General features: G+C 28.3%; 1 protein-coding gene across 3 annotated transcripts in view; it reads right to left on the bottom strand.

Annotated features, from left to right (window-relative positions):
* The window catches only part of LOC142324951 (putative ATP-dependent RNA helicase DDX43), a 39,973-nt gene that overhangs the window by 18,324 nt on the left and 9,454 nt on the right, over positions 1–12,195 (bottom strand). For all 3 annotated transcript variants that reach the window (XM_075366109.1, XM_075366110.1, XM_075366111.1), the window contains 4 exons: positions 10,028–10,417; positions 6,906–7,127; positions 6,059–6,168; positions 1,627–1,847 (listed from right to left, as the gene is read on the bottom strand). In XM_075366109.1, the coding sequence (XP_075222224.1) occupies positions 1,627–1,847; positions 6,059–6,168; positions 6,906–7,127; positions 10,028–10,399 (925 nt within the window). In that variant the 5' untranslated portion in view covers positions 10,400–10,417. The remainder of the gene's footprint in view (positions 1–1,626; positions 1,848–6,058; positions 6,169–6,905; positions 7,128–10,027; positions 10,418–12,195) is intronic.

Genomic DNA, 12,195 nt, shown 5'->3' with positions numbered 1-12,195 from the left:
TGCATCTCCTTTTTTTAAACTTTTCTTTTTTTTTAATTTAAATATATTCATTTATTAATAATTATTAACTTATGATAGTAAAAAAAAATTTACAATAAATAATTATTCAATAATAAAAATTAAAAAATATCAAAGTTATTAACGAAATAACATTTTATGTACTTTTCATTTTAAAAAATCGTGTATGTGTAATATAATAGGCGTACAAGGAAGTTATGTAGTGTCCATAGATTTTTTGTTTTAGGCGTTTTTAATATAAAATATTTGACATAACTCCAAGAAAGAGTTCAAAAATTGTTTCTCTTTCTGAGTATAACTGCACGACAAATAGCTTTTAAGTACTGGATAGGGTCAGTGAATGCAATTTTAAATCAATTTAAAGTGAAAGGTTCCTTTTCTCATCAAAGGAAAGGCAAATTTTGACCTAAAAGATAAATCTTCTCAAACTCAGGATTAGTGAGAAAAAGTGAAATTGATCAAAAATTATCTGCTGTGGACTTAAATCAAGAATCAGCAAACAGTGGAACAGATTTACATGTGACTAGTGTTCTTGCAGCTGGATGGAAAGCTCATCAGCCAACTAAAAACCACCTTTTAATACCAGAACTGTGGGTAAAAGCACATGCTAACTGGACCAAAGATGATTGGAAAAATATTATTTTCCAACAAGTCACATTTTTATGTTCACAGGCAAAGGATTCCCATGCATCAGAAAATTATCAAGTGAAAAGATATGATCGACTCATAACCCCAAAAGGGGTTGCTTCACATTTAAAGGCCCATGTACCTCTCTTCTGTACATGGTATGTTGAAAAGTGAAAAATATATCAAAAGATTCTGAAGGAAAGGGTTGTGACAACTACAAAACAAATTCCCACAAGGCAGTGGAGTGTTCTAACAAGATTTAGCACCATGCCTTACTGCCAAATAAACAAAACATTAAAAGTCCTCCTGTGGTCAAGCAACTCCCCAGACTTAAAATCATTTTTAAAAAAACAGCTCTCATAAATGAATTTTACAACAATTGACCTTATTAAAGCAATAATAATAATCAGTATAATTACTACATATTCACAAATTGTACAGGTTTTTTTCAAAATAAACTTACATTAGATTAAATAATATCTGTATTCAGATTAATTTGCACGCTACTTTTTAGAGAGTCCGCCATATCAACATTTGCCAACTATGTTTAGCATATGGCAAGCCCCATCTTCTTACAAGTACAGCAACATTTTGGTCATCCCGTGTTGTAAGGGTTGGTCATATCAAAAATTGTTACAAACAAAAGTTGCAGTCAAAAATTGTTTCTCAACTCATTTGTTTGTTCAAATCAACACATAATGCAAATATCTTATTCTTCTCTTTCCATTTAAATATATTTCTTATATTATCACCAAACAGTATACTTCATCTATTTTACTTTACTATAATCTATACTAATAAATTTCTATTTAAGTTAAAACCGATTTAAGAAATGAAGAAACATTGTATAAAACAATGTAAGGCTGTATATAAATTAAACTCAAGAAAAACAAACCAAAATGTGATATGAGAAACTTACTTAGTGATGAAATTTATAACCTAAAATGGAAATAAAACTAATTTGAAAAAAAAACCACTAACCAGTTCCTGTTTGTGCAATTCCAATCATATCTTTTCCTTGAAGTAAAATAGGCCATGCCTGGCTTTGTATAGGTGATGGTTTAGCAAAATTTTGTTTTTTTATTTCTTCTAAAATATCAGGATAGTTGTGAAAAGCTTGTTGAAATGTTACAACAGGATTAGGAATAGGTTCATTTGAGTCTTCAAATGTATGCGATACAACAACGTTATTATTTCCTTTTCTAAACAAAAAGAAACAACAAAAAATATAGCAATAAACAGCAACAAGTTGTAAAATTTTTTAAATCTATTTACAATTTTTTTTACAAAATTTAGTCTTTTTCAAGAGTTAAATAAAGAAAAAAAATGTTTCTAAGGATAAACAAAACAAAAATTATGATATAGTAAAAAATACACAAATGGATAGAATCATAAACTGATTTCTTTTTCTTATTTGATTTTGTGGGTAAAGAATATTAAATGTTTAAGTTAAAAAAGAAAAATATTTTATTTTAAAAACTAATAATAAATAATTTAATGTTAGAATGTACATTAAATGCACATTGCATTCAGTGCACAGCTGCTGAAAAGTTTTGTGTGTGCTGATCTACACAATTTTTAGACATGTACAAGTGTTGTTCTCTAAATTTTAATTAATTTTAGTAATTCTAAGGAAGTCATGTCTGCATTTAAAACTACTGTCAATTTATTTTTAAATTAGCACTATAAAATTTTAATTTTTTGCTTAAATTCATTAAAATAACAAAACTGCATTTGTGAATATCTTCTGAAATTTTTATTAAGCTACACTAATCAGATAAATTACCACTAATGATTCATTGCTACAATATCTTAAAGAACAATCTATTATAACATACCAAACAAATGTAGGATATCATGTGAATAATTAAGTTTCCACCCCCATGTATTATTAATCTCACTTGTCTGATTTGATGCTATTCCCTCTTCCTTTCTGTTCTCTTTTAAATCAGAAAAATAATTACATTCTACCATTATTAGTGACCAGTTTAGCTAATGGCAGTATGTTAATAAAGAACCAACACCATTCTATATTGCCCCTATAAAATTTTTCCAAAAATTTCTTATTTCTCCAGATATCCTGGAGAAGTTCTGTTTTTCCTATTGTCCGTGTTTACGGTAACCCTTCAGCGCCAGAGGAGACTTAAATGTCAGAGAAAACTGCACTTCTTTGTTAAAACTTCTATAATACAATAAAAAAAGTGGAATTTTTACAAAATTTTCACCATTATACAAAGAAAAGTACATAATTATTAATATCATCATTAAGTAGCTGTTATCTGTCATTATTTGTTTTTTGCTATTATCCTACGAAAACTATTCAAAATCGCCATATAAATGACCAATTTTACTCCTAATACTAATTATATAATGCAACAACACTTCTATATATGATCTATTATTATTCTATTCAAAATAATATTCTAACACAAAAAAATTATTGCAGCCTTACACTACCATTAGTGTCATGTAGAAAAGAAAATACAGTACATGCTTTTCACTATGTTGTAAATACACACAAACATCTAATTAAAGATCAAAACCATCAAAACATTCGAAATCGCCTCAACATCAGCTTCAGTCAAAGATTTACTTGAAGAAGCCATGGTGGTGTCGATTGGATGACTGAATGTGTAGGCCTAACCCATATTCAGAAGCAAGTTCTATATGGCTCGACAGCAGAACAAAAAAATATCTGTATGCCCTATACAGTACCAAGTAATTTAAAAAATGCTACTATATTTGTTGATCATAAATTTTCTACAATTATTTGAAACTAAAAAACTAACAAGGATAGAACATAATGATAAATGGTCTCTGGGATTTTACGTCTTAGTTTATGTCAACAATAATGATGTAATACTGTACATAAAAATGCTGTTAATGGGGATACTGACATATGATATCAAAGATCATTATGTCAGCTGTAATGATAAGCAGTCAGATCCTCTGTAGCTTTGACATTGAGGACACATGGGCAGTGTGTAAAGTGCGTACGTCATGCACTAGACCGTACTTCTTACGGAGGTCAGCAGCATAACAAAAGTTGGAGTCTGTACGAAGTACAGAGGTCAGTGTCAATGGGTTAAAGCACTTTATGGTTTTTAATAAATATATATATCTATTTGATTTAGCAGACTTCTTATTACGAATAAGCTCTTATCAATCAAGGAGTCAATCTCCTTCAGATTTTTATCTTACTTAAGTACTCGTAATTTTATTAACTGAATAAGAAGAAAATGCTGTAATTTCTGATACACTGTTCCCCCAATATAACATTAATTGCTCATTTTCTATCTTTCTCTTACATTTTTTTACGTTATGTTTTACTGTTATACTTAACCTCTTTTCTAGCAATAAATCTGAACATTTAATATTTTTAACTCTAACATTTAAGGGCTAACGTTTAACCTATCACACAGTTCAGAAAAATTCAAAATAAAAGCTTGAGTGTAGTTTGTGCTTTTGCATAGTGCAAAAGTTTAAATCTATTTTTGATATTTCTGGCAATGTTATATACTATACAAATTAAAATAATTTTTAGCCATTTAAAAAGGAAGATTTAAAAAAAAATTGATTATGTTTAATATGTTTATTTATTTTTAACAATCAGTATACTTATTTACTCAGCATCATAAAAAATGTTTTTCTAACATTTATCTATATAGTATGCTGATCAGCAGAAAGAAGGCGCAACTCATTATGCTAAGAAACTTTGTAGTTCATAAAAAAAACTAAAGTTCTATGCATTAAATAAATAAAAGCAAGTTTAGGTATTTTCTAGGTAAATACAATTAGTTACTTTTCAGGCAAAATTTTTTTGGTGAAAGGTGAAAGATGTACTGGTGAACAGCAGCCGAGTTGCAAAACTGATATGCAATTTTGTGTTATAATAAATCTGCTTTAATAAAGAAAAGAAAATTCTACTCTAAAAATAGGATTGCAGTCAATAAGTGAATTAACACAACAAAGCGTAAGCCAACACCAGTCAGGAGAGGTGAGGGAGGGAATAAGGTATGTGTAAATGTTAACCAAAATATTAGTCATCACTACATTTCATAACAATAATTATATGTTGTTTACAAAGTACAGCTTGTTTACAAATTATGAATCATGCTTCAGTAGAACAATTGTTACCTATGCATGTTATTCAAGAATTACAAAATCAGCTAAAGGAAACTATTACTTTACTTTTTTACTTCGATTACACCCAATTATAAAAAAAGGCTTTATTATAAAATTTATTGAAACAAACTTAGTCTATGTCAAAATCTAGATTTTTTAATAATTACAGACCATATAATTTTTTAGCTCTTTGTCATGTCCTTTTCATATGTTCTATTAGTTTACATTAAGGCCAAATTGATCCAATAGTTGCTAACCATTTGGGTTAATGTCCTTCTTGTAATCCACTCATTTATAATTCATTAACAACTTTTGTTGTTTCTATTTAGTTTGATTTCATATTAATATTGACTGGCTATTTATTAAAATTTTAATTTTTTGTACAAACTGAAATAGTAAGGCACTTGAAAATTCTGTCCCAATTAATCAAAGGTAAAAAGTTGCAGCCAAGCTTGAAAAATATAAGGTGCATGAATTTATGTTGAAGTGATATGGATTGTGATATTTCTATAAATATAACTTTTTTAAATAAAATTCACTGAGAACTATGCAATTCTTCTGCCTAAATGATGCATAATATACACAAAGAAAAAAAATTTAGATTTTGGGGCAGAGTGTGGGCATTTACTTCAACATTCTTACCATGAGACACAAAAACAAGATAACTTATGAAAAGTGCAATATATAAGACAAACTATTCTTGACTTTTATAAAGCTAAAGAAATAAAATTACTAACAGCAATAATATAAATTACAGGAAAGAAATGCAACTAATCACAGCTATAGATGAATTGTGTACATTTTGTCATAAGACTAATGAAGGATGATATCATCTGATAACAGCAGTGAGAGCATCAGAAAGAACTACATAATAGTGCTGTTATTCTGGAGGTGACATGGGCTTATTCCTTAATGACAGACAGAGTAACATATAGAGATTACAATGACCAATGAACTTCAATTTCATCCATTGGGCCAAAACGCTGTACCAAATTTATCACATAATTTACAGATAATATATCTATTGACTTTACTCAGCAGCAAGCTGAATTAATAACTAAATGCATTAACAGAACTTACTCATAAAAGCACACAGAAAAATTAATAATCAACAAATTACTGAAGTCAAATGAATGCACTATTCTATGCTTTCCTCTGTACCATCTGAACTTCAAACCCAATAGTATTTGGAAGTCAGAAACAAAGCAGCAAAAAGAAATTTAACAAATAAATAAAAATACATTAAGATTTCATACAGTTAATTTTAATTTGAAACTAAAGAACATACCTAATAGCAGAAACCTGGGCAGAAGACAAATTTGCCACTTCAGGTAATTCTTCATAAAAATTTTTTTTCATTGGTGGGAGATTTTCCCAACGCTCCTTCTGAGCTTTTTCCTATAAAAAAAAAACTTATTCACTACATAAAATAATTATTAAAAATTATCTAACTATAGATTTACCATCATATAGGGATCATTCATAATTACAAGCATAAAATGATGGGTTTTTAGTCTATCTGAAATTTTAACATAATATGAAGTAAAATAATAAATTCAAGTGTAAGGAAAGTAAATGTACGATTCTACAAAATATGTTAAATTATTTTTAAAAATTTAGCAACTGTTTATAGTTTAATATACAATGTAAGTGTGTGTACAAATACTAATTCAATTGCTTAATAAATTAAATCAATAAAATACTATTTATTTTGTACTATTTTTTGGAAATATAATATAAGAAAACTTTCTCTAATTTTTCTTATTTTATAAAGTAGGATAAAAAAGCTCTCTCTCACATGCACATGTGTGTAAGAAGTATAATTTTAGAACTAACAATACATCTGATAAGAATTAGCCTTAGTTTTTAAACTATTAAAAATACACCTTTGTTATTAATAGAAAAAAATAAAAATAGTAAATTTTGTTTATTTTTTCAAATGCAATACACTCCTTGTAGAAGCATGTTATCTAATTTTTGAAAATAGAAATCAAATCAAATAAAAAACTTAATAAAATTTATAGCTAATTTGAACATTTTTTAATTCATAAATAAAACTAATAGAAAAAAAATTCCAAGTATATAAATTCTCAACTTAAAAGTACTTTATACATACTTTTATATTCCATACTCACATAAATTCTATTAACTTCATCCCAGTCAATAACAGGTTTGTCATCTTCATTCTCCACAAATGTATTAGTCTTATTATCTGAATAAGAGCTGGTATAACCATTTTGGTATCGTGAAGTACCTGAACTGATAGTATCTTCTATTAACTGTTTTGCTTTACTCTGAGAGTCTGAGGACCCCCTAATAGAAACAGTAGTTGTTGAACCGTAACTATTTCTACTGATCTAATATAACAAATAAATTTATATATAAATATACACTCATCAGAATAAATTAACAATAATATAGATAATTTAAGATATAATTCAAAGTAAATAATTTTTAAAAAATTCAGATATTTAAAACTTTGTAGAAATGAAATTTTATTAATTTATAAAAAATCTGCATTAAACTTACTGTACTAATGAGACAGATATTTTTTTTTACAAAAAAATTATTTAGGAGCAAGTAGGAGCTTTATCTACATTGAACTCTAATAGACAATTCAATTTTTAACTCTATGCAAAAAAATTCAAAATACATTCTATCAAGCTTAAACTTTTATTTGATCATATTCCTTCTACATAATTTCATCTAGTCAGAGATTAAACTGATTTTCTCACCTTTGCTAACTTTGGATGTCCTTTCTTTAACTTTAGGTTGCTCCAGCTATATTTAAAATGCACAAGATGACGAGCAACCAAAATTACCTGAGTAAAAAGCATTTTTCTATGAGTGGATTTCTAATGTAGAGCCTCTAAAAAGATATTAAAGCGGTGTTGGTGAGAGAACTCTTCTAATCCAATTATGTATGAAATTAAAACAATTCAAATGAAAGGATAAAAGTGAAAATTAGCAATTCATTAAAAACGCTTAGACATAGTTTGATAAACTTATATTTTCTAGATGCTTCAATCTCTTTCAGGGGACCAGTCAAGTATGCTCAAAGTCTCGTGTGTTTTCGATTGAAAATAGATCGAGTAACGATGTGGGTTACACGGTCGATTCTATTTTTTCAATACAGACCCCAGAACTGATAGGAAAAAAGTAGTCCATAGAAACTTTGTGAAGTCCCCTGCAACCATAAAAAACTCCTACACACTACACTATTAAATGAAGTTATTTTGAGAGCTACTGTTGAAATTCAGTTGACTGCTACACCTTAATGTTTGTAGACGTTCAGCTAAAATAATCTATTACTATCAAATACAAATGCAAAGCAGTTAATTTAAAAAAGCAATAAGAAATGGAAAAAAGTAAAGGAGTAAAAAATACAATAAAATTACTCTTCATATATAAACCTTCTTTATTGTAGAAGATTATAAAAATTACTTACAAATGGAGAAGTAAAATAAATAATCATTCAGAACAGACTGAACCATTCTCTGTGAATAAACCAATTTGAAACAGAGATTTCAACAGAGAACATCTCTAATTGATTCCTTAACTTTTATTTTATTCACATATTTTATTCTTTTATATATTTTTCATTTTATTACCTCAATCTGAGAATATTAATCTTTTTTCAAAGTCTCCCTGTTAGCAGCATTATTTTCTACTAGTTATAATAGATTTACAATTTTTGTCTATTTGAACAGTCCTTGAGGTTTGAATCCCATAATCCTTAATAATTCTTATAAAGTTCAGTAAAATCTAATATTACAGGGTTTTTTAACCGATTCCATATTAAAGACCCATTCTTAATGCAATTTAATACAAATTAAAAAGTAACTATCAATCCACCTATTGTACATCAAAACCAAGAACACAACTAAATAAGAAAATATCAGTTGCATCAGGTAACCTGTGCAACCAAGAAAGCAAATTACAACCATTTTGTCCATGTTAAACCCTATTAAGTAATTAACAGGGCAAAGCTTCAAACAAACTGGCAAAGATGTAGTGAACAAAGTTAGGTTTATCAATTAATTGCCTTAAGCATGACTATATACTACGTAATAACCAATATATAGTACTACTAGACACACAGCCAACAAGTTCTCCATTTGCTGACAATATATTTAAAAATTTACTACCAGAAGTAAAAAAAAAACTGATAGGAAATTTTACAACTATATAGAATAGAAAACATTATTAGTCCAAAGGCTTAATAATAAATAATTATAAAATAATTCATAAGAAACATATAATTCAGAGAATTCTCAATGCAACTGTCAATTCATTTATTAAAATCTTTATTCAATCTTAATAATACTGATTCTAAACAAAAACATTACATGATACATTTATGCATTACAGATACTGCAGCAGTATTTTTTTGTTTTTGTTAAATGCCACAATATGCTAGGCAAGTATACCTTGTAATTATTTACTCAATTTAATTCACCATCATTTAATCTGGCTATATATATATATATATATATATATATATATATATATATATATATACATGAAGAATATCTAATTTTATACCATACCATTTTTTACAACTTTAACTATGTGTTTGATAATCATAACAAAATATAAATTCAGTTATTTATAAATTAAATAAAAGTCATTTAAAGAAATATTGATATTAATTTTTTTTAAATAATATAATATTTATTTTACAACTAGATATAAAAGAAAAACAGATGAGATAACTAACAAAATAAATGTCTGGATCACAAATGACAAAAACTGAAATCTGTCCATAAATGATTACTTAATACAAATCTGCCTTGAAAGTTTCTTGAAAAACAGAGTGGGTAAGCATCTAACCAATCAACCAGGACATTTGCAGCAAAAACTCTTTTTTATCCACAGTGGAGTTATATTTAGGTTAATAGAAGAAAAAATTAAGGAATTTTAAAATAAAATGGAAAGAGAAATTTATGACAAAATTTATGACTACAAGGCTGGTGAGATATATATATACACTATGGCAATTAGAAATAATGAATCTCACTCTATTAAGTCTAATGTAAAAATCCTGAAAAAAGAAGAGGATAAGAATAAACAAAACAGATAATTGGAAGGGAGGGGGAGGGGGGAGAGAGAGAGAGAGAGAGAGAGAATAGAAGATATTTTGATGTTATGAGATTGGTGCGATATTACAGAAAAGAATAAGTGAACTAAACCAATCAAATGACAAAAAAAATGAAATAAAATCTCATTTTGGTAAAAATAAAATTGCATACTTTACCTTAATACTTGCACCACTTTCTTCTTCTAACTCTCTGATTTTAGCACCGCCCTTGCCAATAACTCTACCCACATCTGATGAATTAATATCCATTGTAATGCTATCACTATTATCATACTGCTTGGGATTTCCTGCATCACTTCTTCTCCAGCTCCTACCTCCAGATTCATTCCTCCTTGCGTTGTCGTTTCTTCCACCTCTTCCTCTACCTCCCCTACCACCTCTGTTTTCTCTATTACTGCCACTTCCCCTGCCAGAATTCCATCTTTGACCACCCCCTCTGTCTCTTTGCTGATTGTATGTCTTATTATAAGATGTATTATTTACATAGTTTTCAGTTTCCCCACCAGAATTCCATCCATCATCAGTCATTGTAAAAATGATATTCAACTGCAAATTTAGACAAAAAATGAATAATTATACCACAATCTGTTTTTACCTCGCATAAAAAATGAAAATTTTATTTTTATTACATTTAGATCAAATCGCATATAGATTGTAACAACTATAAAATATGCAAGTGAAGTTAGTTGATGAAATTCAAAACAAACTGCAGAAAGGTAAAAAAAAACTTAACATGTTAATTAAAACATCTGAAATTAATGTTCAGCAATATTCACAAGTGATATAAGTTTGCGATGATCTATAAACCCCCTAACTATGATTGTGATTATTATGATTTATCCTATGACTACACTGAGAAAAAACATTTTTAATGTTTCTTTAAGTGTGACACCATTTTTTGAATTGCTTTTTTGCATACATCATCAAATTGTTTTTTTTTTCTATCACCCTTAGTTTACATAAATTACGCTTCAAAAAAAATTAAGGGAAAACATAGTTAAAATCTCTAAAATTATAAATTTTGCATGGTCATATCTGTGTTTTTTATTTCGCTGATTCTTTTCTTTTATAAATAGCCTCAGGCACATCCCGAATTAATGTTCAACAGTAATCAGCTAGTATGTTAATATTTCATTTCCCTTTATAGCAGCTTTCCATCACCGAAATGTTCAGAGTGTTCATCACTTATGTCTCCGAGGAAAAAATCCACATGCAAGTAGAGAAATGTATTTTCAGACATATTACATCCAATAGCTCTGTATGAAGTAAGAAGTTGATTAACAATATCATAGTAATTGTTGGATTTTTGTTTGCCAAAAAAATGTTTGCAAATGTCTTTAAATGAAGCCCAAGCTGCACTTTCTACATTATTATTTAACATGAGTTAAATGCATCATTTTTTACCAACTCACTTATTTGAGGACCAACAAATATTCCTTCTTTAATTTTTCCTTCACATACATTCAGAAATATCTGCTGGATGTACAAAAATCCAGGACTATCCTTCTTCACTGCTTTTAAAAAAAATTGTCATTAGTCCTATCTTGATAGGGAGAGGGGTTAAAAATATTTTTCTGGGTTTAACGAAGGGTTCATGAACAATATTTTTCCCTTTTGGAGTTATGTTGTCTTGTTTCTTCCACTATTTGGTAACATAATGTTTATCCCTAGCTCGGCTGCCTCATTCGCAAAGAAAACAATCACCACATATGTTCCAGTTATGTTTTTTATTTATTTTTTCAAGAACATCTTTCATCACACTGTATGTCTCTCAAATTAATACCATAAGCGATTGGTATCGAAGGTTATTTGTTACCGTTGTGTAGTAAAACCACTTTTAACTATACTTGGACAAATCTATGAAAAGGTGCCAGTTCTTAGGTTTATGAACTTGTTCTAAGTACAACATATATGCTCATCAATATTTGTGCAATAAACCAAATTATTTTCATCAATAAAGTACTAAGAAGTTCTTTTTGTAGACTTTGAAAGCCCAAAATTTTTGTATTTTTTTTCAAGTAAATTCCAATCTTGCAGTCTTGATCCTAACAGTTCAGCTTGATTTTTTGATAAATTTAAATCCCTAACAAAGCCATTTAATTCACCTTGTGATATAAGATGTGGCTTAACGAAAGACAATTCAAAATCATTGTTTTCTTCAGTACTCCCTGATTCTTCATTGCTGCTTTTGAAACATACATTCACAGGTGGCTTAGGAACTGGAATAATTTCACTGTAAGGTACAGGCCTGACTGCAGATTGCAATGAAGGATATTTTACAGTATGTTTAATTTTTTTTTTAGAAATTCCAGACATACTTGTTA

Source organism: Lycorma delicatula, chromosome 5 (assembly GCF_047948215.1).
Source record: "Lycorma delicatula isolate Av1 chromosome 5, ASM4794821v1, whole genome shotgun sequence".
NCBI lineage: Eukaryota > Metazoa > Arthropoda > Insecta > Hemiptera > Fulgoridae > Lycorma > Lycorma delicatula.
The sequence above is the reverse complement of the archived record's forward strand: the minus strand, read 5'-3'. Positions and strand labels throughout refer to the sequence as shown.